The following is a 25,485-nucleotide window of genomic DNA, read 5'->3' on the forward strand; positions in this document are numbered from 1 at the left end:
AACGAAGGGCCCTAATCCCCTCCTAAGAATTACTCCTTCTTTTTGTAGTTTACCAGGAGAATGTCTAATAACACAAAGGGAAAGCTGAAAAGGGGTAAAAATAATAAAATGCAAAAAAAAAAAAATCGACTCGTTGCCAGCAAAATAAATTAAACGCGGCCGGGCATCAAAGTAAGTGTCTTTCCACGAGACACTTTCCTTTGGCGTCCCAATAAAATACGGTAACAGAATATCATGGATGCACACTGTTTCCTTAACTGCTTCTCAAAGGGTCCAGGAGATCTGCTTAGGACCTTTAATAAGGCTTCGGTGCGGGTCTTTTGTTGATCTCTCAAAATCAACTCCTTCTCATTGAAGTTGGAGCTGAAAGCGAGCTAATGTTCAAAGGAAGTGACCGCCAGCCCAACGAAATTACATTTTTTCGGGCGATGAGGGGACATCTAATCAAAGGGGGGCGGGGGGGCGGACGAAAGAAAAGGAGGTTTACAAGATCTTTCTATAGTCCGCAAAAGTCAGCGACACGGCCACTTCTCCGCAGAACAAAGGCGCCGCAGCCCATTCACAAAAAAAAAAAAAAAAAAAAAAAGAGAAAAGGCCTGGCTGGGGACACCCCTCCCCCGGGGGCCTACCTTTGCCATTGTCCGCCCAGGGGGCCAGCTGCTCCCAGGCACCTGAGCCTTTGTCCCAGCGCGGCAGACAATGAGTTTGGGGCCAGTTTTTGAGCCAGGAAGGGCTGATCTCCAAAGCGCTTGTCCTGGCAGAGGGAGCCTCGCCAGATCCAATCGAGCCCCTTGCCAGAAATACAATATTATTAGCTATATTCCCCCCCCCCATTAATCGGCTCCTGGTTATTCGTCCAGAGGGTTTCGCCATGCACAGGGGCAGATGGAGGCGAAGCCTTTGGGTGCTCGGCTCCGTAGGAGTGTCCGCCCGGCCCTCCCCGCGCCCCTGCTCAGCGCCACAGGATGGGACCCGGGCTCGGGAAGGGCGAAGGTATCAAGTAGCACTGGCCCCTTTTTGTGAGCGCGAGTGTAATCAGAGTGGTTGTCTAATCCCAAATTGCAGGCGCATTTTCTGAACGCTCAGCCCATAAAAGCCCTGGATTAAGGGGAGGCAGGGGGCACAAGGCAGAGAGCGAGCGAGCGAGAGAAAAGTTTGGCGCGGCGTGCAGCGCGGAGGACCCGGGGCTGCCGCCTGGCGCGCACACTGCGCTGGCGGAGAAGGAGCGGCGGCGGCGGAGGCGGAGGGGGGGAGCCAGGTTGCCCTGTCCCGCGAGGAGCCACCTCCAGGGACCGCGCTGGACGGGGCCGGCCGTGCCCCCAAAGGGCCCCGCTCGGGACGGGGCGCCGGCGGAAGGCTCCTGGATTCTGCCCCAGACCCCAGGGCCCCCAGCTCGGACTCCCTCTGCTTGTACCCAGGGGGAAGCGCTAGCTTGTGCGCACAGGTAAGGTGCAGCCCGGCTCTGCCTTCCCTTCCCGCAGCCGCCCTCGGGGCAAGGTGCAGGGCTGGCTGGGGCACGGGGAGGGGAGGGGATTTTTTGGGATGGGGGGCTTCCGTTCCCCGGTGCTGGGGCAGGTCACGGAGCGGGCGGGTTCCCCATTCATACGGCGGCAGCCGGGTCTCTCTGAAGCTCTGCACAGGACAGGCTGGAGGGGGTCTGCGGGCTGAGACACTGGCTGGGGCAGGTTCCTTTCCGAAGCAGGTTCCCTGAGCGCTTCCGACAGACAGTGCCGATCTGCTGCCAGAAACACGAAGTACCTCTCGAGCTACAGCTGCTAGGGCAATCTGGGGGCATTCATTGCATTTAGCGTCACCATTTTTACCCCCCTCCCCCAAGCCCATAGCGTGTAGCCTGGCTGGTGGGAACTGCCTTTGGCTTTTCAGGAGGGGCTTCCCGATGGGCTGCTTTGCAGCTCAGGCTCCACAGAGAGGAAGTTAAAGAACCAAGCTATAAATACTTCGGGAGAGAAGCCCAGCATTTACTTTCACTCCCGGCGACTAACATACACAGCCAGGCTTCTAGTTTAACACTGCTGGCCCAGACACCGAAAACAAGCTCGACTGACAATATTTCCCTCCTCCTTTTTCTGGGGAGCGCGTTTCCCCCCTTCCAAACCAGCAATCGTTCTTAGTGGCCAACGCCGCATCTAGCAGCCTGCATTGTATTGTGTTGGTTCTCTACTCGGTGTCCAAGCATCACCCCCTGAGCCCAGGCTGCCTGCAGACCGCTGGGAAGTCCCAGCGCCCCCTCTTCTCCACAACTCAAACCCAAACCGGGGGAGGGCTGAATAATCCATCCCTGGAGCTGCCTGGCTAGAAGTAGCCAGAGCCGCGCATTGCAGAGAACCTGCTCAGGGAAGCCAAACTGAGAAGCGATCAGCAAATTAATGGGAAAGTTTTAAAAGGCCAAAGAGGACGTCAGCTGTCAAAACTTATTTTTCCCTCTTTAATCACAGCAGCGAGGACTCCGCCAGGGCTGGTGTCATTAGAACGGGCTCCTGCTCCCAGCCCCACAGCCAAAGGGGCTGCGAGGGTAAACAGATGTTCGCTGCAAATTAACAAATTCTCATCTGACTCTTAGGACCCAATAAACCGCATTAACCTACATTAAAACAAAAAGGGCCCACTCGTCTCTGCCCAAACGAAGAGCGGCTTGGAAAGGCGGACGGCAGCAGGAGGAAAACAAAACCAAAATAATAATAATAATAATAATAATAAAAAACCTCGGGAGGTGGTGGGGGGATGTAGTCAAAGGGCGAGGGGGAGAGAGAGAAAGAGACAGATCCTGGCCCGAATTTCATCCCCTAATCGAAGGAGATAAGAGGTTTAATTCATTGAGCACATGAACCAGCTCGGAAAGCGATTCCCGTTCCGGGCAGAGCCAAGCCCAGAGCCCTAGTATTTACCCTGGCGCTCGTTATCATTTTAACCGGATTATTCACGATGTGGATTTGGTAACATATCGTGGATTCTCCCTGCACTGGTCCGGGAAACGCACCAGCGCCGGCAGCCGCAGGAGCAGCTCCTGAGTTGGGAAGCTCAGTCCTGGCCCCACTTGGCTGGATTTGGCAGCGATTGGACGGGGCAATTTTCAAACGGGGTCTCTGGCGACTCTTAACGAACAGGACTATTGCAGGGCCAGCTCCCAGCAAGTGCAAGCGGAGCCACTGGGTCCCTTCCTAGAAACTTCACAGGAACTTTTCCCCAGGCCTTGGCAGGCGCCGATTGGAGCTGCTGCATTCTTGTGTGCGCGACGGGGCTGTTCCTTCCCAACTGAAGCATGATTTATATTTTCTTGTAAAACCTCTCTGACACTCTGAAGCATCAGCCTGCTGCATTATTATTTTCAGGTCTTCCGACTTGTCGAACAGACTTCCTTTTGTTAGGGGTCCCCTTGCAGAAGAGGGTTTGTTTGCGGCTGGAATGAGCTGAGCAGGCGAATACAGGAATACGCCACGTAAAAAGTTGAACTTTTGGTCTGGCTTGGTTCTACCTCTCTCTCTCTATATATATATATTTTAAAACTGCAGCGCTCTGAGTTAACAAAGGGCTTTGATCTGGCCCACTGAGCTGTGAAAGGCACGACACTGCAAGGGAATCGTTAGGTGAAGAAAATGATGCAATGTTCCGAGTTATGAAAATCTTTGACAAAGTAGCAGTGACCAGAGGTCCGATTTGCAAAATCTCCATACGAACAGGAACAGCCTCCGAAAGAGAAATTGGAACCTTCCTGGACAAACATTGCTTAGACCTGGGAAAGTTTTAAAAATAAATATCACTTCCATTGCTTTTTAATTTCCCCCCAAAACTCTTATTTTTGTGTCTGAAGGTGAATCTTTGGTAGCTAGACCGTTCAGTTTCAGGTAGGGAGCTGTTGCATTTGCAGATATTTTACAAATTCATTTTAAAACTTAACTAACCTTTCCTCAGCTCCCTCCCCCTCCAAACAATCAGAGGTAATAAACTTTTCACACTGGGAAGAGAGGACAGCAGCAGTTAACGGTAAGAAAGATTCAGCTTTTATTGAAAATTTATATATGACTCAGTCTTGTAATAAATAAACAGTTTTCACAAAAATGAGAGCGCTGTAAGCCAAGGGAACATGAACTGGGAGGGGTTTGCACACAATGGCAAAATCAGACTTTAATAGGTACAGAATAAATATGAACAGGTTCTGGAGCCAATGCAGAGATCCCACAAATTGGAGAAGGGAACAAAACTAGATGTAATAAATAATTATAAAAAATGGCATAGCCTTTAATGACAAAATGTTTCTGTAAACTGATGCACTTCAATTAGCCCCATCTCACATCACATCTTCAGATCACAAGGCTCTTTTCAAACCATATGTTAAAGAACTAGTCTCTGAGCAAATCAGACAGTCTTAAATGTATATTATACATACAATAAAATGTAAAACGCTGCTGAAATAAACACTGGTAAATATAGCACATTTTAATAACTGGATTGAGTCAGATCTAACTATAAAATTTAGACAGCTTATTAAGTATTACATATGGCAGGACTAGATGAAATCATTCAGCATGATTTTAGTTTTCTATTTTCCCCTCTATAATCCTATTACAACAAAAACATATTTATTTCAGAATTCATTCCTCCTCCAGCTAAAGAAATCCAGACAGACATATTTTTTTCTCTTAAACATTTCTGATATCACCACCACCACCACAACGTTTCTGTGCAAATGTATTTAACGGAATTTCAACATGATGACTAAGCTCACAAATAAATCATAGTACAAAGCTAGTTTGGAATAATATTGCTTGAGTGGAAAAAAATAACAAATCCAGAAAACAACGCAGTATAGAGCTGGCCTAACGAAAGGGCAAAAGTTTTATTTTTTTTGAAATATTGACGTGTAATATGGTTTTTTTCAGTCTTGGGGTCAGTATTTTAAAAATGTAAGAAAGGTCTGGACTACAAAATGCAGCTGCATCTGTTCCAGGAAGGCCAGTCACTGAAGGACACATTTCTCTTCTTTCTTGGCCATCTTGCCTTTGTTTTGTTCAAGAGTTCTTTCCAAATGTTCATCTTCTTCTTCAGCCCTGAAAAACAACCCCAAGATACAATTATTGTCCATTTTCTATCTAAGGTCACACAGTTCTTCTTTATAGGCTAATTTGCCAAAGGGATTTGGATATTGAGCACCACTCTAGAGTTAGATGTGATAGCACCATTAGTGTGAGGATCGGGCTCTAGTGATGGTCTGATTTTCTTAAAAATGGATCATCGCTACCAACCCCCGAGTTCATGTTTCACTCTTGATCACCAGAGAACATGCTGCCTTTGTTACTGAACTTTCCTCAAACTTTTACTGTCCGGACGATAGAGACAAAGCAGATCCATTCACAGAAAAGTCAAAATGTCTCTAGAGGGTTTAAAAAAGAACACATCATACTTACTGTTTTTCTTGGGCGTCCAAATCTCTGACCAGGGCATCACGTTTATTAACAAGAATAACAAGTTCATCCAGCAAAAGCTGCTCTCGCCTTTTCTGGGCCTCAGTCTTTTGCCAATCTGAAAACAATATACAAATACATTCAATAACAATAACAACCCCCCACCCCCAAATGTGTGGTTTAAAATCTTTTTGGCCTTAACTTCTGCATGATTTAAATAAATGGGTGTCAGATCTTTAGTTTTAGCAATAAAAAAAAAAAAAGATTATTAATTTCCTTGACCCGAAAGTGGTGTGGAACTTTAAGCAGGGATCACATTTCACATTTGCGTGAACTTGTGTAAATCAAAAACATCACGTTATTGAAGATCTGTATTTGACTTCATGCATTATTTGGTAATTCACTGCCATAAATGTATACATTGCTACTTAAACAACTAATGTCTGTACTAGATTTGGTGATATTATTCCAAGATGCCTAATTTCTAAATCTCTCACAGAACTTTTAACCAAGGCCTGGACAAACTGGAATCAGTTTATAAATAGCAATTTTTAAAAAACAGAAACAAATGGAATCATCTTTTTCATTTTCTTTTTTTCCCATTTATTGTTTGGTTTTATCTTATTCTAGAGATCTTTCGCTCTGGCCTTGTTTTCTGTGAATATACTGGGTGGGGGGAGGGGCACATTTGTTTCTGAAACTGGCAAAATTCACAGAACCAAAAAAATATTATAAGAACTTTTCCTAATCTAGAATCTAACTCCATCTCTGCCCACATAACTTATTCTTTGCTAATTTCTTGCTTGGTATATCTTAGCAGTTGGAAGTATCTCACACTGGGCACCATATGCTTCACAATAACTTTAAAAATAGGTGTCAGTTAATTAGCATTTTTCTCTGAAGTAAAAATACATTTGGTAGACAATATTACATAGCACCCCTCTCCACAGCAATGTAACCAGTCTGATTGTTTGCATGATGGCTAAATCCAAGGCTCTTTGCTAAATGACAATTACAGATCTGATTCTGAAATTATTTAGTTGCACAAGATTGGATAATGTCTAATCACTCTCCCATTGCACTAATCTTGTGCATGCTTACATCCAGAGGACTCCAAAGGAACATTTTTGAACCCATATGCTTCCCTTGCATGGTCTCTGTCCCTCTTTTAACAGAACCGTATCTGCATTTCTTAAAAAGAAGGCAAATTTAAGATTGGAGCATGCCTGAAGTCCAAGCCAACTGCTCTCTAGCCAGACTGTAAGGGCTTGTAGCTGTCAATCAAGCCACCAGTCTACCCCGCCTCCCTCATTAGGAAAGTAAACAATGAAAAGAAGGAGAAGTAGATGATGAGGGAGATAGCAGAACAATTGAAGAGCAGGAGGGAAACAGGACACCAGCTTAAAAATGTCCATAACCACCGACTCAAGCAGTGTCCTCCCCTCTGTGCACTTTCCAAAAAATAGAGGAAAGAGAGTGTGCAATCCTTTTGGATTTCTCTCTTCTCTCTCTATTGCCCTGGGCAATCATGTTAAAACTCACATGGCTGGTGCTTATTCAGATAAACCTAACAATGCACACCAATGGTTACCATGTGAATCTTCACAAACCACACAAGAATGTGCTGGTTCAAATCCCCCTGACCTCCCTCCAAAGCAAAATTTATTCAAGACAGCAAACTGCTCAGAAGCTTTATGAAAGCAAGTGGTGCTAGAGGGAATTCAGTCTTGTATTTACAAATTAAAAATTAGATGCATCATCATGCAATAAAGGTTAGAACAGCAGCAAAAAGCCAGGAATGTGTAACCACTTTTATCGTTCTCTTGCCTTCTGTCTGTGGACATGTATCCATAAACCAACATAGGTGTACGTGCATATACTGACATGCACACACAGAAAATACAAACAGACATGTGTATATATACATTTGACATAAGCAAATGTACATAATAGCGTTTCATAAATGAGCAAGAACTTGATATAGTCACACTTTGTCCCCTTCCAACACATTTACATGGCAGGAGACCTGCAGATGGTTCTCATCGCTATTTTTAAATGGGCTGTTTCTGATCCCTCATACTTATGGAAGCTAATTTTCCAGGTGGTAACCAAATCCATTTGTCTTGTAATTTATCGTCCTCACCTTCAGCCCAGCCCAAACATGGTGCCCCCCAAAGCTGTCTTTTAGTTGCTAATGTAGAACATACTCTCTTGATTTCCATTGATATTTGCCCTTTCCTAGTCTGGCATGTTACAGGACGTGCTGCTTCAGTTCAACTTGTTAAAAAATCCTGCCTGCTATGGCTCGAACTCAGAACAGGCTCTTCGTGAAATCACATGGTATTACATGTAAAAATTAAGTGCCAGCTTAAGTGATTTCAACTCACTGAAACAAACCAGACTCACAAGTGTATGTCATACGTCAGTGATCCGACTAGAAACAAGGAAAAAAAGACGTAGTTCAAAATTCCCTGCCTGTTCACATGCCCTCCAAACCGTGTACAACTTCGAGCCACACTACCCGTGATTCTCACTACAATCTTGCTGATCTCAAGGTTTCTCCAATATTTTGACACCTGAAGATCCTGATAAATTAAGGAAGGATCTGAAAAGCACCATTTCTACATGGGTTTGAGCTATCTAATACTTTGCAGTTTTGTCTTGGTTGGCAGTTTCAGCTTTTTAAAACACACTCATTTTTCTGAATGTTAGAAGCAATTTTCTGTAACATCTTATGTGTGCAGACAGGAGCCAAAATATTTTAGAATTATATTAGAACTGGAGGTTTGGTATGAACTACTTTTTCCTCTGTAACATTCCTACCTATAGATATTGATATAGTAGACACAGCTCACAGCAATGTATGGTAAATAACGTCTTACGGGACACTCAGACCTAGAATGAAACCGATTTTTGTTGTTGCTGTTGTTACAGTAGATAGTAGTGTTGTTTGTGAGGATGCCATGCAAAGATTCATTAGCACAAGTACACAATTGCTTTGTTGAGTTAGCTTAATTAACTTGTATACATTTCTTCGGAAAGGAGAAAAACTTAATTTCCCTCTTAGAAGTGCAGACAAATAAATATCAGTTTGTTAGGAAGGGAGGAGTTTTTGGACAATATTTGGTCAATATTTATTTTATATAATATTAAACTAGGAGCTTGTTTTACACAGTAAAATATCCGACTGAACATACCTCCCCCAGCAAAACAGCTTTCAGAGAGAACACAAATGTCAATATATTTAAAAAGCAACAGCATGCAAGTTTGGCTTCTACCTGTTGTAAATTTTAAGACAGGATTATCTAGCACACGTGTTATATATAGTTACCAGCACTGACTACAGCTTTGGGAAACTACAATATAGACTGTGATTAATGTGAAGATTCCAGAATAATACTGTTATAAAAGCTACACTCTGGATAAAAATAGGAGAAAGCTCTGATGCTGTATATGAGCTAAAAGGGCTGAAAGCCAAAGACCCCATGCAGTCTCTTGCATTGTGCAGTTTCAAATTACATAGTTTGTTAAATTCAGAATGAAATCCAAATGTTTTCAATTATTCATCTGCGTGGAGTTTACATTGTCTTCATTTTAGTTGCTTAAACTGATAATTACTTTGAGACAACAGGCAGACTATTCCAATAGAAACACTGTAATAGAAACGGTCTAAAGTTCTTCTAGTAAAACCTTCAACCTTGCCACTATAATAAATAAGCCTAGCACTTGGATGAAAATTAACACTAGTTTTGTAAAGAGCACATTGGGGGATTGCAGTCAAGTCTTATCTTTAGTTCCAGTCAACTAGCAATCCTGAAAGAGTTTGCATCATCATCAGAGCAGGCCATTTGATAGGATTCTACTGCTGAACCTAATCAATCTATGGAATACTGTGGCTGTGCTGTGTAACAAAGCTAAAATAGATTTACAAATGGGGTTTTAGGGGATAAGCTCCTCCACAGGATTACATATTGATTTTAAATATAAAAAGCTTATCATATAAACCATAACTACAAAAATAGTGAACCTATGCATAAATCCTTTTAGAAGAGCACCCACTTCAAACTATAAGCCAAGAATAAATCAAGATGTACAAAATCCTAAAGAAGATCCATTTCTTGGGCAGAAAATGAACACACTACCCCAAGGTGTGCAAAAATGAACTTATCTTTTCTAAGGAGGCATTAAATCTGGGGGAAAAAGGGGAAGGTAACTGAAGTGTGTTTAAGTCTAAGGTATCCTGCTACTCAGCTTTGGATGCAGAAAAATCCAAGCTCTGAAATGCGTACCTTGTTTACATGAGACAAACACATGCCGTGTGTTCTCATTTGCCCATGCTAAAACAAACCAAGTAGGGGATATTTCCTTCAGCGTATTATGATTCTTTAGAACTATTTCAGGCCCTTCTCCGGATGAGCATTTTCAGCAGCAAATTCACTTGTAACGATATGAATAGCTTGTTGCTATAAGCAGCCAGTACTTTACTCTCCCTTTCTTATCTCTGCTGCTAAATGGGAAAAAAAAAGTATTCCTCTTTTTACCACTGTTGGCCATTCATGTGTTCTGTGTGAAGTGCTTTTAACACTCCAAAAGGCTATTCAACTGCATATGCATCCATTTTAACAGTTGGCTAAGAGGACACTGTCTCCACATCACTGAACACTATAACGGTCAGCACCTCTAAACTACAGTACTGCCCACACACTGCTCAGACTAGCAGGGCAGGCCGATGGCCAATAAACTGCCTTTATCTACAATCAGCAGGCTGCTACCTTTTGCAAGTCTCTTTTTCCCCTGTCATCAACTAGCTAAGTAAATTGTTTGATAGATTTTTAAACAGCAGAGTCACGGGTGGAAGAGTTAGAGCAATTCACCAAAACAGTAATTATCACCTCTCAAAGACTTGTTTTTTAAAGTACCAGTATGAATCAGAACATTGCTACTAACAATCACTTTAAATAAACAAACACACCAACAGAAACCACCCTGCTATTTTTTAGTGTCCATATGTTTTGGAGTGGGAATATCTGTACACGTGTTAGATTTGTCCTTTCACATCTTTTATATGGCACCAACTGTTCATTAGCCTCTCTGATACATACTGCCTTGAAGTCCTCATTTAGCCTATTTAACTTTCTAATTTCTTCTACAGTCAACCTTACTACACAGATCCATTTTGTGTTATTTTAAAAATCTCTTAATTAATATTTGAAATCAAGCATAAATCAGACACGAAAAGCTTGAAAGCACCTACATATACACCCAGAGTCCATTTTTCAAAACTATATTTCAGCATCTTGTAACATACTTATAGCCTCAATCATTGTATCTGGATAACTCCTTCTTTAAAAAGTTCCTAAGAGAACAATAATCTTAATACAATTCAAAATTTTAAAACATAATAAGAGTAGTGTAAACAAACATATTGTTTTTCTTGAAAAATCCTGTATATTTCATCATTATTAACTTAACAAGTAGATCTGATCTTTCTGATGTCTGATGTTTTGCTATTTTTAATTTTATTTTATTAAGGTATATGTGTGATTTGTCATATTCTGTAAGGCATTCAAAGATCTTAGGTTTGAAGTGCCCACAATAAAAATAATTAAGGGACATTACTGTATAATTTTTGCCCAATACTTATTTTTTTGTTAAAAAGGATCTTAATCTGTTTTAAATATTTAATTTCTAATTAACTGTTACCTCAGTATACATTTTTGAACTCAGGTTTTATTCAAGAGTATGGTGCACTGAGCCTTACCCAAGAATATAGTAACAGACGGATAGATATGAAAAAGCTACCTGACAACCCATGTCTTTCTCCTACAAACTTATGCTTCCAGTGAAGTCTCCAAACTAATTAGAATTGATTTATTATGGATCAGGTACCTTATCAGGTGAAGAAAGAAATTACCATGGACAGTCAAAGGGCTAAGAGGTCAATATAGAATAGCAAAATCAATTTGCATTGATTAGACAAAAGGTCCATTTTACAGAGCCCAAAGGATTAACTTTTAAGCAAACATCTTTGAACTACAAGCCAGCATTTGTGACTGAGAGGTATACGTAGAGCAGCATTATAAAACACTTAAGATATTTAAATAACAATATAATGTAAGCAATAGTTTAAGCTATCTGGATATTTATATTTATTATGAATCCTCCTTAGGATTACTGTACAAATTCATTTAAAATCATTATGGAAAGTATGAAATTGTTTCACTTATCCCCATGTCAATCTTTCCATGAGTTTTCATTCAGGTAAGGTGACTAGACTCTAGAGAGCTACAGAGAATGAAGAAAATATGTGCAATGGATTGCACTAACCCTGATGTTGTGTGTGAGGAAATATTTACTTGACACGTGTATAATATGTTATCATGAAGACTGAAGAGATTTGTTTCCACAGTGGAAATATTGCTATAAAATATTTAAAATGTAGAAATAAGGAATCTCATGTATGTGAGTCATCCCTTTATGATAAACATCACTGCATCAAAACTAAAATTACTTTGGTGTAACAAAAACAATAAATAAAATGTAAAAATACATTGTGCTTCCCCCCCCGCCAATGCTTTTTCAAATATATTTTAGTTTCTGATCTTGCTTTCTGAATCCAATGCTTGAAACAATTTCTTTGCATATAATTTATGGATATGAGTAAAGACCTACAGTATCTATTGCACACTATAATTTTGAATTATGGGATAGCTGACTCCATTCTCAGATGGGCCTTCTTATTGGTCTTCCTGTTAAGTAATTTCATTTGTTAATATTGCTTACCTTCGATAGCAAGCATTGCTCTTAACTCTCGGTTCAGCAGTTCGTACCGCCTTTCTAGGTCATGTTCTTTTTCCCTAGGCAAGTTGCAAAAGTTCATCAATATGTTAATTACTAAATCATTAAACACTTAAAAGAACCTTTAACTTACATTGATTTTAGGACTCATAACTGACTTTTCTCTTCAACTTTAAGCTACTCCAAACAAATGATACACAAACTTAAAACCGTCCTCAGGTAGAATATTCAGTAATGGTGCTTTTTTCCTTTTCTGTAACGTCTGTTTTTCTGGATTTAGTTTAACTTCCTTGTACTATTGTACATAATTAGTAAATATTCATCCTTGGAGCAGCTGTTGTGCTATGTCCTAAGTATAACATATTCTCTCCTATCTAAAGAACAAATTCCAGATTCAAACAATTCACCAAGATAGTATGAACACTTAAAGTATTATCCCATGTAAATTCTGACCTAACGAATACAGAAAATTAGACCCAGGATTAGAGAGCTTAATATTTTAAGGTGGAATCTTCTATCAAGTTCAGACATGGAAAGAAATTCGTGAACGTACAACTCATTTCACTATGTTATAAAGGAAGCATGCATATATCTACACTAGGTGGCATACTAAAAGAAAATCATCAGTAAACTGAGAAAAACTAAACAAGAAATGACGACCTCAACAGGCCAAATGCCAGTCTAATAATGAATGGTATTTATGCTTTCTCTCATCCTCTATGCTCCTAATAACTGTGCCAGTTTTGCCCATTTCTGAAGAAGGTTTACATGTCTTTATTACACAAAACTTGCTCTGCATTGTCTGTGGTAACATTGCTTCACGTGAGGTTCACTAATATGCTTTTTCCCACACTCCAACATTGCTAAACTAGTGAATGATCTAATATTACTGACTAGAGCAAATATCAACTTTAAATTAAAGTTTTCCCTGAAAATAAAATTTGTATGTTATATTTCAAGTACAATTCAAGTATATTTTCAAATTTCTAGAAAGTAATTTTATTCTACTGTTTTTGCCTTTGAACATATAAATGCACTTGCTATTTCATATTTTTTCACAGCTCTCACTAATATTGCATCATTGCATGCTTTGCATTTGCATGTCTGAAATATGAGAAAAACAAACTACTTGATATGTACACAAATCACACATACTTTGCATCTTTGAGGAAACATTCTGAAGTCTAATGGAAATAAAGCAAAAAAGTTTAGCATCTATATTCTAAGTGAACATACTGATAAATCAACCTCTTGGAACAAGCTCAGCCATCCATACTTACAGAAGAGAAAGCTGATTCATTCTTCTTATCAAGGCATTTTTCTTATTAACCAACATGAACCATTCCTGCATCATAGCTTCTTCTTCTTCTGTGTTCCGTCCTATAAAATAAGCACATTTGTTATTTATGAGACTTTTCACAAGCTGGACAACAAACTTTAGTATCAGTTTTTGGAACATGAGATCTCTCATGTTAATGGGCATTAAAAGGTAATTTTTCAAATGTGAACAATAACAAAAGATTAGACTTCAAGACCGGCTGCCTAACACTGTTGAACTATCACAAGTCAATCTTTTAAAGCTGATATTCTTGAGCATATATATTTTAGTGCCTCTTAATGTACTCATAGATCATATTAACACTAAGTACATTTGGAAGAAAAAGAGTTCTACCTTTAAACCCTCCCCAGAGATAATACGATTATACAAGAGGTGGAAAAACAACAAAACATTACGATGGGTGAAATTAACTGCATCCACAAAAACCCAGAGTATTCAGGCTCCACGTGGATGGAATGCACAGAGTAGCTGGGGAGGTGAAATCCCGCCCACAACCCTTGGCCAGTGTGCCGGGCTGCTGGCCAGCCTCCCTACCCTTATGGCTGCTATTTCAGATAGCTGACATAGCTTCTCCGCACTGGGGCCCTGATTCAGTCCTCACTGAAGTCAAAGGGAGTTTCTCCATTGATTTTAACAGGAATTGGATTGGGACTCAGTTGCCGAGGGTACTGGAGTCATGACATCTGCACATATATACGCAGCCTCCATTTGTGGCAACCAATCAGCCCCTGTCTTTCTCAACATTAAGTGGAAGGAGAGACAAGTCTTTATATACATGTTACCGGCATGTAAATCTAATGAATTTTAACCTTAAGAAATGCATAATTTGGGAAGAAGCTTTGCCCAGTGGCTACAGTAAAAGAATAAAGTCAGAAATTCGGGGGTCTTTTTCCCAGCTCTGCCACTCTGTGACCTTGGGCCTGTATCTCACAGTTTCCCATTTCTAGTATGAGGATAACACCTACCTCATATGCGTGTTGAGGATTAATTCATTATGTTTGTAAAGTGCTTTAAAATCTCTGAGGAAAGATACTATATATGAGGGGAAGGTATCATTATATTAATATCCAGTAACGGGGCACTAGTTGTGGTGAGGAAGCTTGCTTACATCAGAAGCTGGTAATGTACCAAAAAACGCAGTGAGCTTTTGTTCTAAGAGGAAACCCCCAATTTTTGGGTGTTAACATTTGCATCACAGCTGATTCTTCAGCATCACGGCCTGTCTTACAAACATTCCCAAATCATACGCAAATGCTTGGAGCCAGATCTGTGCAAGGAGCTGCCCTTTTCCCATGGCTATTCCCCTGCTGCACGGAAAGGAAGGCCAGCTGCCTCCATGACACTGTTTGCCTTTCCTCCATGCAGCCCAATGGATCTGGAATCCACACAGGAAGAAGAGTGGACTAATCAGGGACAAGGCTGATGGGGATACATATTGGCTCCCTATGGCTCCATGTTGTTTAAACAGAAAAGGTAATACAGACTGAGTTCTATTATCTTTTTCTCTGGGTACCTCCCTGTAACTTAAAAGTAGTTCCTTGTGAATGCTCCTGCACTGGAGCCAGGTTGGTCCGGTCCAGGGTTTGCTGTGGGCGGAAGGGCATGTCCCCTACCTCCCACGGATCCCTAGGGTGGGATACCCCAGCAGTTTTTTCTTAGCAAAGAGGGGAAGTGTCAGTCTGTGGGAACAAAAGGGGAGTAACTTTGTCTTGTAGAGATTTCCTCCCTCAAAACCTCCTCTCCTGGGTTTTTCTGCAGGGCGGCATGAGACCATCGCTGTACTGCATTTACAGTACTGTTTTACGGCTCAGAATTCCCTCCAGAGAGTTTTGAGACAATAAGGATGTTTTTCATAACAAATTAAAGATCAGAGGAATTGTCGCATTGGCCCAGCTAGTGGGGGTTCCTGCTGCAAGACTTAGACTGTACTCAATATATCCTTCCCCTGAACTGCACTGAGTCAGCTCACTTTCTTTTTATGGGGGGCAGGAGCATGGGGGATTACTTTCTTATCCCTACAAACAATCAATCTGTGCCCACCAGCATGAAATTTGATTCCCCCTTTAGCATGCAGGTAAAAAAATTCTAATAACTAGTTACACAGATGACAACATTTAATTGATTAATTAATTCATTGTTTGTAAAGGGCTCTGGGATCTTTGGATGAAAGATGCTATCACAAATACATTACATCACAATACCATTCTAATGGATGAGTCTGCAAACCATTTTCAACAAACAGAAAATGGGGACATAGAGACATTCAATGGAGCTTCACCAATTTAGACCAGCTACTAATGTAGATTTTCTCCTTCTAAAAGTAAAATGAAGTGAACGACAGCATATATTCAAATAAATCTAGGGAAAAGCTGTATTTGTCAATTTGGAGCCTAACGAAAACAGATTGCACATCTTTAATATTTTTATGCTTACATTTTATTGTATGAAGTCGTCACAGGTTTTTTTTAAAGTGAGTCAACAAAGTCTTTACTGTTTTACAGTATTTTTAATCTGTCTTTTAGGGCAGCTGTTTTTGTATTCCTTTTGGACCATGTGATGCCCTGACACTGGTCATGTGATATCGGCTGCGATAGGCACAAATCCCAGGGCAGCAACAAAAGAAGAAAGAGTAAAAAGAAAAAGCTGAGAAAAAGCTTGCAATTTGGAAAAAGGCCAATTGTAGCCCAGTGAAGGCCTTTTTGATCAGTGAAATGACACATGTGTGCAATATTAACAGCAATAGATTGGGGTATCTTATTTTTTTGACCAAGGGCTTTTAAATTCTTGTACATACAACTTAAATACGAGCAAGGTAAGATACATGACAACATAAATAATTTTAAAATTGCTACTCTCAAGCAACATAGTACTACCAGCTAGTTTACTCAATTTAACACTGTTTTCTTCAATAGGGAGTGCATCTAAAACACTTTCAATGAAGAAAACTGAATGCTGAAATGCTGATGCAGCAGTGATATTTGAAAGTTAAATTTATACTTACTGTTTCTAAATAAAAACAAAAACAAGGATTTTCCTCATCCACAACTAATTTCACACTTCCACTTAGTAAAACTGTTCAACTGCTATGTGTTTATTTTCCAAGTTCAAATGATTACTGAAATCATTCAAGTACAAATGTTTAAAAATTCAAAATGTGAAAATATCCGCTTTGCTCTCTGGAGAAACAATACAACACAGATTATTTAAATGAAGTGAAAAACATGTCCTAGAACAAATCGATACTGTGTGTGCAAACCCTTTATCTGAGCCAGTACAAGATGATGGAAATCTATAAATAGCCCACAGATCTTCAACTTAAATTGTTTTTTTTCTATAATACATGCATTACACCATTGTTTTAATTTTTTTTAAGAAAAAAAATTCAAACCCTTTTAATGCTAGTAAGTTGGACCATTACATATTAATCCTGACTTTAATAACTGGTTAAAGACCCCTTCAGCTTTATAAGTAACAAAAAATATTAAAGCCTGTGATCACAGCGAGCTTTTCTCATTTCTCCTCTAACCATTTGTTATTTAATCCAATACTAGTAATCCAATTTGTCCATCAGACTTTTAAAGGGCAGAATGCAACTTCCCCAGCTTAGACACTTTTCAAAGTACAATATATTTTTCAAATGAATGCTGGATGTTTCATTTTTTCCCCAACTGTTCCTAGCTCTAATGTATGAGGAAAAAAAGAACAAGATGAACATTGTTCATACTGATTAAGTAAGAGCTCATTAAAGAGCTGTCAGTGCCGTACTTTGAATATGCATGAAGCATATAATCAGATCTAGTACCGTCACTAGAGGAGAATACGGTAAGTACAAAGGATTGATTTAATTACTTAGAGTGGGCTGTGGTGGTAAAGCAGTCTTGTTAGCGCAAAAAGAAAAGGAGGTTGTATTCTGGCACAGTTAAGAGAAAAAGGCAGTTTTAGCTTCTGCCACAATACCTAATCTCAGGATAAAGCACTTTAGGTTGTAGCTTAAAATGAAGACTGTCAGTATTCTAAAAAGCCCAGAATTCATCTTATTTTGTTTAACCTCACCTGGTTAACTATCTAGCAGAATGTATTCTTTGTAACACATAATTATGGCTATACCTTTTTATCCTATAGATACAATAATGACTCCTGGAAAAAAGTCTTATTTTAACACTCTTTAGTGCTGCAAGCATCACATACATTCAAAATGCAGAGTAAGTGATGGAAAGATGCAACAAGCAAAACTAACATAACAGCCTTGTAATACCATATTTTATTAGTGGACAATCTGTGATGAGAATTTTTGGTAATGTTTTTCTAGTTTCTTTATTTTTTAAATCAAATTCCTGTTTTATTTCCCCCTAGGAATCAAGGAGAATTCTCTCACATCACCATATTCTTCTTTCATTGTTTGGCTTGAGTGGTGAAGGATGCATGTTCTATTCTTCTCTTCACTTGACATCTACCAGATCCCTCCTCAGTGATTAGGAATGATCACGATACCAAGATTGGAACAGTTAAGGCCCGAATTCCACCCTCAGAAACATACAGGCAATTCCCATTGACTTAAGTTTTGGTTCTGCAATGCACTGTAATATCTCCTGAATGAGACTGAATAAAGGCTGTAGCAAAAAGTTCAATGATTTTGTCCAACAAGCCAGGATTTGGATGACCCTCTCTTCCCTCCCCCCATCACCCTCCCCCCCCCGTCACTCTCCCCCCCCGTCCTCCGCAAAATGGCTTACATCTTTTGGTTAATCTCATGCACCAAATTATTATTTCAATTGCTGCTATTTAATAATGATTGAGGCCTTTTTCTTCTTTCATCTGTACCATTTCTGAACTACAAATCCATTACAATTTTTGGAGGACAGTGCAAATGAATAAGCAGTATACTTTTATGTTGTAGAACTTGAACATGGGTTTATAAAATATCATTTCCATTAAATACTACAGGGGTTACTCATGGGTAACTCATATGCTGATTCCTTGTTACACATTTTAATAAATAGTAGTCTGATAAATGGTTAGGCTGAATCAATTTGAAAGCACCAGTTTTTCCCTGCTAAACAAACAAACAAACAAAATCCCAAACCAAACACTTCAATATCATCCAGTGAATAGCACATATATGTACCATGTAGCTTATAACCATTTAAACCTTTTGGGTAGTAAGACATTTAGATAAACCAAACATGGATTAACGTAGTATGATTGCACACTGCTAAGAAAACAGAGAAGAAAGTGCTACAAAACATTATGAGCACTACTTAAATGGGAGAAAAAGTAGCAACATGTAGGGGCAAGACTAGTTTACTGTGTAAATGGACGGACACACTACATCCTTTACACATTAAGCCATCATAAATTTGTCAAGACAAGCCACTAGACTAAAATAAAATATATTTAGAAATCCTCAAATTTAAATATATTTAGCTGCTTTGCAAAAATGAATGACAACTCACAAAAGATAACTAATAAAAAGTTTCTACCATCGTCCAAAACCAGCACATTCAGTCTGGCGAGAAATAGCAGGTTTACGGAAATTATTAGGTATGCTGCCTTAAGCGCAATTGTTTTTACATTTTATTTGTACTGCATACTCTGTGTGTTACGTTGTAATAGTTAAACACAGAAAACGCCACGTCTACCCATTTACTTCAACAGAACACCATGAAAAAGAACTACTTAAGACACAGCCCATTCTTCAACCATTTGCTGATGTTTACACACAGTTTTAAAAAGAATAGAAGAAGCTTTCTTCACTCAACACACTTGGGTGAAGAGGCCAGCAGGAGAATGCCAGCATATGTGAACGAGAGCAAGTCCAGTAATGAAAAAACTGGCCAACTTCCCTCCACTGCTATTTATGGAGACATAGTAGTTGTTATTTGAGAGTGTTTACATGACCACCAGATAGTCCTACAAAGGTTGGTCAATGCCTGAAGTTTCACATATTTTACCCTGAAATTCATTTGAAAATATGTCTTATTTGCCTGCTTAAACAGTTTCATTTATCCTGTCAAGATTAGGGGCACATAAAAACTCTCATATGAAGAGAGATTGGAAAGATTGGGATTGTTTACCTCACAGGGGAGATGAATAAAAGGAAATGTGATAAAAGTATACAAACTAATGAAAGGTGTAGAGAAGGTAGCAGAAAGGGCTAAATTAACAAATATTATTTGCAAGGAATAATAAGACCAGGTCTAACAGGAGCTTAGAATTGGCTACCTGCGTCCAAACAGACTTAGAATTGCGGTCAAAATTTTGAAAAGAGACTAGTGATTCTGGATGCTAAACTTGAGACACCTTAAAAGAGCCCGATTTTCAGAGATCTGGTGCTCAGCACTTTCTGAAAATCAGGCTCCTTCATGGGGTCTCAATTTGGATTATCAAAATCTGAGGCCCCCTCTCCCCCAATTACTAATTACTTTTGAAAATCTTGGCCAAATATGGCTTATTTACTAGGAAGTCTCTTTCTCATTATGATAAATGTTTTTGTGTGGATTACTATAAAAGAAAAAAATCTCAAGGGAACCTGAGAAACTAACTAGTACAAAGGTATTGTTGGACATGGCTAGGCGATAGATAAAGGCATAGGTCAGTCTGTTAAATATCTACTGCTAGTGGATGCTGTAAGCACAGGAGAAAGGTAGAGCATTTCTGATGCCTTAGTAAAATAGGGAGTTATATTTCATTCAGGTAAGCAGACTAAGAAGTTATGCATATGACTCAATTGGAAACTAGACATGAAAGACACAATTGTCAGCTACCACTGGAGGACAGCTGAGGGCATCAGCTGGAAACACTACACCTCATAATTTTGCTTAAAATATTTTTATGACATTTTGAGTTTCAAAATGGAAAAACAAAACAAAAAATTGTGCTTTTTCCATAAAACTTAATTATTGCAAAAAGCTTCCCAAGTCTGGAGTTAACGTGCTGGTCCATCATAGCTTCCACAACCAGTAGCTTAGAATCAAGATGCTCAGCTCTCTATGTAGAAACCCCTGCCTCCTTTCCCCAGATGAAAACTGCCTTACTTACTCCAAACTAACCTAATTCACTATGAAATGTTCAAAAATAGCCATCAACAGATAAACAGGATGGGTTGCAGTTTGGGGTCAAACCTTTTGAAGAGCAGTTTTCAAGTAAGGAAACAAAGTTCTCTTGCTTCTTATGGATTTCCTAGTTTGAACTAGTTGGGAAAGCACTGAAGGCAAGTTAGGCCAGGAGTACTGGAACAATTTGCATAGTGAAGGTGCTGAGAGCCACTGAACCAAACTGCAATCCCTGTATATAATGGAAACCACTTCAAGCCAGGAGATCCTTCTGCACCCCTGGTTCCAGCACCTATGAGTTAGGCAGAGGCATTCTCTGACAAATGTACTCTGGACACACTGTTTGAATGCAGCTTCTAAAGAGACACTGATATACACACAATAATATCTAGTAAAGGTAGCCAAGGATCTCCAGACAGAGTGAATTTACTGTGTTCTGTCTGACTTTATTTCATCCCAGGAAAGCACAATAATGTTAGTGAAATGGGCCTCAACCCTCAGAGGACCAGCAATGTGTATTTCTTTATGGCAGGAACATATCTAACTAGTTTAACATCAATTAGGAAACCTTCTGTAATTTCTTAGTAGGCGAAAACAAAACATACGAAGAGCCTTATTGAAACTTTTGAGAACTGTGTTAATACAACTTCAAGGCACTGACCACATCTAATAAATGCCAGGATTTCTCTTTAGAGAGATGAGGTAGAGGAGGTAATATCTTTTATTGGACCAACTTCTACTGGTGAGAGAGAGACACTTTTGAGCTCATACAGAGCTCTTGTACAACACTAAATCCAAGCCTTCTCCTTGTCTGAAATGAAATTGGTACAAAAGGACAAAAGGCTAGTGACCTGTTATCTCTGCAACCTAGAGTTATTTTGGGTCTGAAACTGGGAACCATCCAGAGTGTAACTATCATTATGAAAGATAATAAAAGCGAAATTGCATGAAAGGGCATTGATTTTCTCCACTCTACATGCTGATGTAATGACCACCAGAAAATTATCTTAATAGAAAGCCAGTAGAAACAGAATGCATGGGCTTGAACAAGAGGCTACACATTTTATGAAGGATCATATTGAAGACTCAAGTGGCAATCACTGACCAAGAACCAGGAGGACAGACTGTTTATGATTCCTGAATGAAGATGGCAGGAGGTGAGATTCAATTGAAGACAGTTGGACAGAATCCTGTAGGGGGGTGACACTTTTTAACTTTAGGATACAAAGTAAAATATACTCCGGCAGGAATTCTATCAGTCAGTAGGTCTGGTATTGCTGGAAATAACAGACTCAAGAATTCACAGTACCATGACCAAGGTCCAAAATCCAGAAGGATCATGATTAGATATGCTCTGGCCATTTTCAGTTTCTGCAATCTCTTGGTATTTAAGAAGAAATAAGGACTGGTAGAAAAAGTATGTCAGATCACTGTCCAGATTGCAGGAAAAATTAATCCATGGATTAATTAATCCATTAATCCACTGGTAGTCCATCTCCTGGGATCGCTGAACCTGCTGCAAAAACATGGGAAGTTTCATATTTGTTGCTGTTCACTAGCAATAGCAGATTGTCTGGTGAATTTGGAACTGCAGGGACCACTCACTTGGAAGAAACTGCTGGCAGTTGAACTACGTTGCTTGCGGATTGAGAAGTCACATTGGATGGCTTGCTCTGAGTGACAGTAAGTGCTGTTTTGCCTACTGCTGATTCGCAGACCAGAGTTCTTCTCCCTGCCCTACTTGGTTGTTTATCCGTTAATTTAAGGTTAAATGTGGTCTTGAAGTGATAGAAAGGCTAGTCTTAGAGCCCTCATGGCAATGTCTACTGCTCTAGTATGAAGCACACTACCCTGATGTTTACCAGTTGTTGCTTTATTTCCCTCATGACAACTTTTTCTGAGGCTGAGAAGGAATAGGGGATGGTACAAACTCTGATGTTTTAGGTAGAGAAGATAGTCAAATACAAGGTTCAAGGGTGCATGCTCTGAGGATATGCCTTTCTGAGAGGACCAAAATGGAGAAGTGCTTCCATTTAGCTAGGTAAGGGCCCCTAGCTGAGGGTTTTCTACTACTGAGAAGCACTTTCTGGACATCCTCAGAACAGGATGTCTCCAAAGGCATTAATCATGGAAGCATCCTCACTGTCAGGTGGAGGGCTTGCTGGTTGGGATGGAGCAGGTGGCCGTGGTCCTGAGAAATCACATCTGGATCCAGCGGGAGAGACAGTGGAGGTTTGATTGACAAGGTCAGTGGGGTCGAATACTAGTGTTGTGAGGGCAACACTGGTGCTATCAGGATGAGATGAGCATTGTCTTGTTTGATTTTGAACAAGACTCTGGCGGCAAGGGAATCAGAGGGAAAGCATACAGGATGGGGTTCTTTCAGGGTAGCAGAAAGCATCTGTCAATGAGCCTGGGCAGAGAGCTCCCTGGGAACAGAGCTGGTGGCATTTTCTGTCAGACTTTGTTGCAAACAGGTCCACCTGGGAAGTGAGTCCCCAGATCTGGAAGATAGATCTGGCAACGTTCAGGCATAAAGACCACTCATGGTGATTGGAGAAGGTCTTGCTCAGTCGATCTGCCAACATGTTCCACTTCTCTGGAAGGTAAGCAGCACTGCGATGAATTGAATTGGTTCTGCAAAAGTCCCAGAAGTGAATTGCCTCCTGGTCTAATTAGGTCAACTGGGCTCCTCCCTTTGTGTGTGTGTAAAATACAGTAGTAACGGAGTTATCTGTTCAAATTAACAAGTTATTTCCTACTAAAGCTGAACAGGCTAGTTTTACAGTTCTCAATTCCCTAACATTTATATGAGCCATTAGATCCTGAGACAACCAAAGAACTTGAGTCTGCAAGGACCCCATATGCCCCCCCCCCCCAACTCAGAGCTAATATGTCTGTGAACAGAGTGAGGGTTGATGTGGATGAGGATAAAGAGGTGAGTGGTGGGGATAAAGAAGACCCCCCCACACACTTTCAGAGGGTCCATCCACTAATCCAGAGATGTCAAAACTAGCATTGACATTTGAACAACCTTGTGCAAATGATGACAACTTGGGGCATACACTGATGCTAGCCATGCCTGAGATGCAGCCTGTAATGCTGAACCACATAGATACATGCTGCCATGTGACCCAGGAGGCTGCAACAGCTGTGTGCCATGGGGAGAGGATATGCTTTCTGTCACACCACTAAGCCTGGCAGTGTTTTGAACTTGGATTGTGATAGCAAGGCCTTGGCTTTTGTGGTGTCTAAAAATGCTCCAATAAACTATCCTCAGTGATTTGTCCCAATTTACTAGGAGCCCAGTGCATCGATTGTGGACAAGATGGTGGATGCACTGGCTAACATCTGAGCCTCGAACCGACGTTTGACCAACCAGTCGTCCAGGTACAGGAATACATGGACTCCTGATTTTCATAGACGTGCTGCAAATACCGCCATGAACTTCAATAACAGCTGATGAGTCATCGAGAGACCAAATGGAAGCTCATAATGTGACCCATTTGCCAAAAATCTGAGAAACTTCCGATGGTTATGTCGTATTGCAACACGGACATAAGCGCCCTTTAAATCAAGGGCAGCATACCAGTCTTCTTGTTCCAGGAAGGGAATAATCAAAGCTAGGGTAACCACATGGAGCATGATTTTCTTCAGGAGTTTGTACAACTTTCTTAGATCTAAAATAGGCCTGTGACCTCCTTTTGCTTTGGGGATAAGGAAGTAGTGGAAATAGAAACCTTTCCCCTTGAAGCCCAATGAGACTTCCTGTGTGGCCCCTGCTTGAAGGAATGACTGTTGATGGATTATTTCATGGGAGCGGTCCCTGAAAGGGTCAGGAAGGACGGCATGTAGGAGGGGCAGAAATGAACTGGAGGGCATATTCCAGTTCCACTGTGCTTAAGACCCACCAATCCAATGTTACATGGGCCCAAGCACTTAGGAAGCAGGATAAGTGATTTGTAAACAAAAGGTGGGAAATAGATGAATTACAGTCCCTGGTACATTGCCCTCCACCAGTGTATCAAAACGCCTGTTTGGATGAGGTGGCTAGATGGGAAAAGCTCACTGGTGCTGAAGAGGAAGGCGGAGAATGTCATCTCCTATTACCTTTCTCTTCAGCAGATCTTCAGACTGGGGAGTAAAACCCTGGTGTCTGTATGGTAGCTGTGGATGGAACTGTTTCCTTTTTGTTGTCAGAGTACAGATACCAAGAGATTTTAACGTCACCGTGGAATCTTTTAGATTATGGAGAATTATTGTCTATCTTATCCGAAAACAAAGAGGGACCTTTGAAAGCGAGGTCCTGGACTGGTCTGCTAGACTTCTCAGGAGAGCCCACAAACATCTTCTCACAGAAATGGCAGATGCCATGGTTTGAGCCGTTGCGTTTACACCATCTAAAGTGTCCTGGAGTTCAGATCAAGGCAACTAGCTTCCCCTCATCCACCATTATTGCCAATTCCTGCCTACAGTCTTCTGGTAACTCATCTTGAAATTTTAAAATATTCTCCCAGAGGGTGAAATCATAGTGGCTCAGGAGTGCTTTTGGTTTACAACCCTGAGCTGCAGATGCTCTGTGGAATAAAGTTTGCATCCAAACAAGTCCAGCCTCTTTGAATCTTTGCCTTTTGGCATGGATGGTTGGTGTCCTTGTCTCTCCCATCCATTACAAGCTGCCACCATCAAGGAAGAACCAGTTGGGACTGGTAGCCTGAGCCCAGGGAAGGCAGCACTGGGGATATCATTGGAGAATTCCCGTTCAACTGCATCAGCCTTGCAGAAGCTTGAGAGGTAATGGTACTGTGAGTTCCTGACAGCATGAGGTAGGCATCAGTACGGACTGTAAATCTTTCACGCCAGGAATACTGGTACC

The 25,485-nt window shown here is 40.5% G+C and overlaps 1 protein-coding gene across 4 annotated transcripts in view; it reads right to left on the bottom strand.

Annotated features, from left to right (window-relative positions):
* Window positions 1–3,996: 3,996 nt before the first annotated feature.
* EHBP1 (EH domain binding protein 1) overlaps window positions 3,997–25,485 on the bottom strand; it is a 320,086-nt gene continuing 298,597 nt past the window's right edge. For all 4 annotated transcript variants that reach the window (XM_077814056.1, XM_077814055.1, XM_077814053.1 and 1 more), the window contains 4 exons: window positions 13,499–13,598; window positions 12,204–12,277; window positions 5,424–5,538; window positions 3,997–5,066 (listed from right to left, as the gene is read on the bottom strand). In XM_077814056.1, the coding sequence (XP_077670182.1) occupies window positions 4,976–5,066; window positions 5,424–5,538; window positions 12,204–12,277; window positions 13,499–13,598 (380 nt within the window). In that variant the 3' untranslated portion in view covers window positions 3,997–4,975. The remainder of the gene's footprint in view (window positions 5,067–5,423; window positions 5,539–12,203; window positions 12,278–13,498; window positions 13,599–25,485) is intronic.

This window comes from Eretmochelys imbricata, chromosome 3 (genome assembly GCF_965152235.1).
Source record: "Eretmochelys imbricata isolate rEreImb1 chromosome 3, rEreImb1.hap1, whole genome shotgun sequence".
Taxonomy (NCBI): Eukaryota; Metazoa; Chordata; order Testudines; family Cheloniidae; genus Eretmochelys; species Eretmochelys imbricata.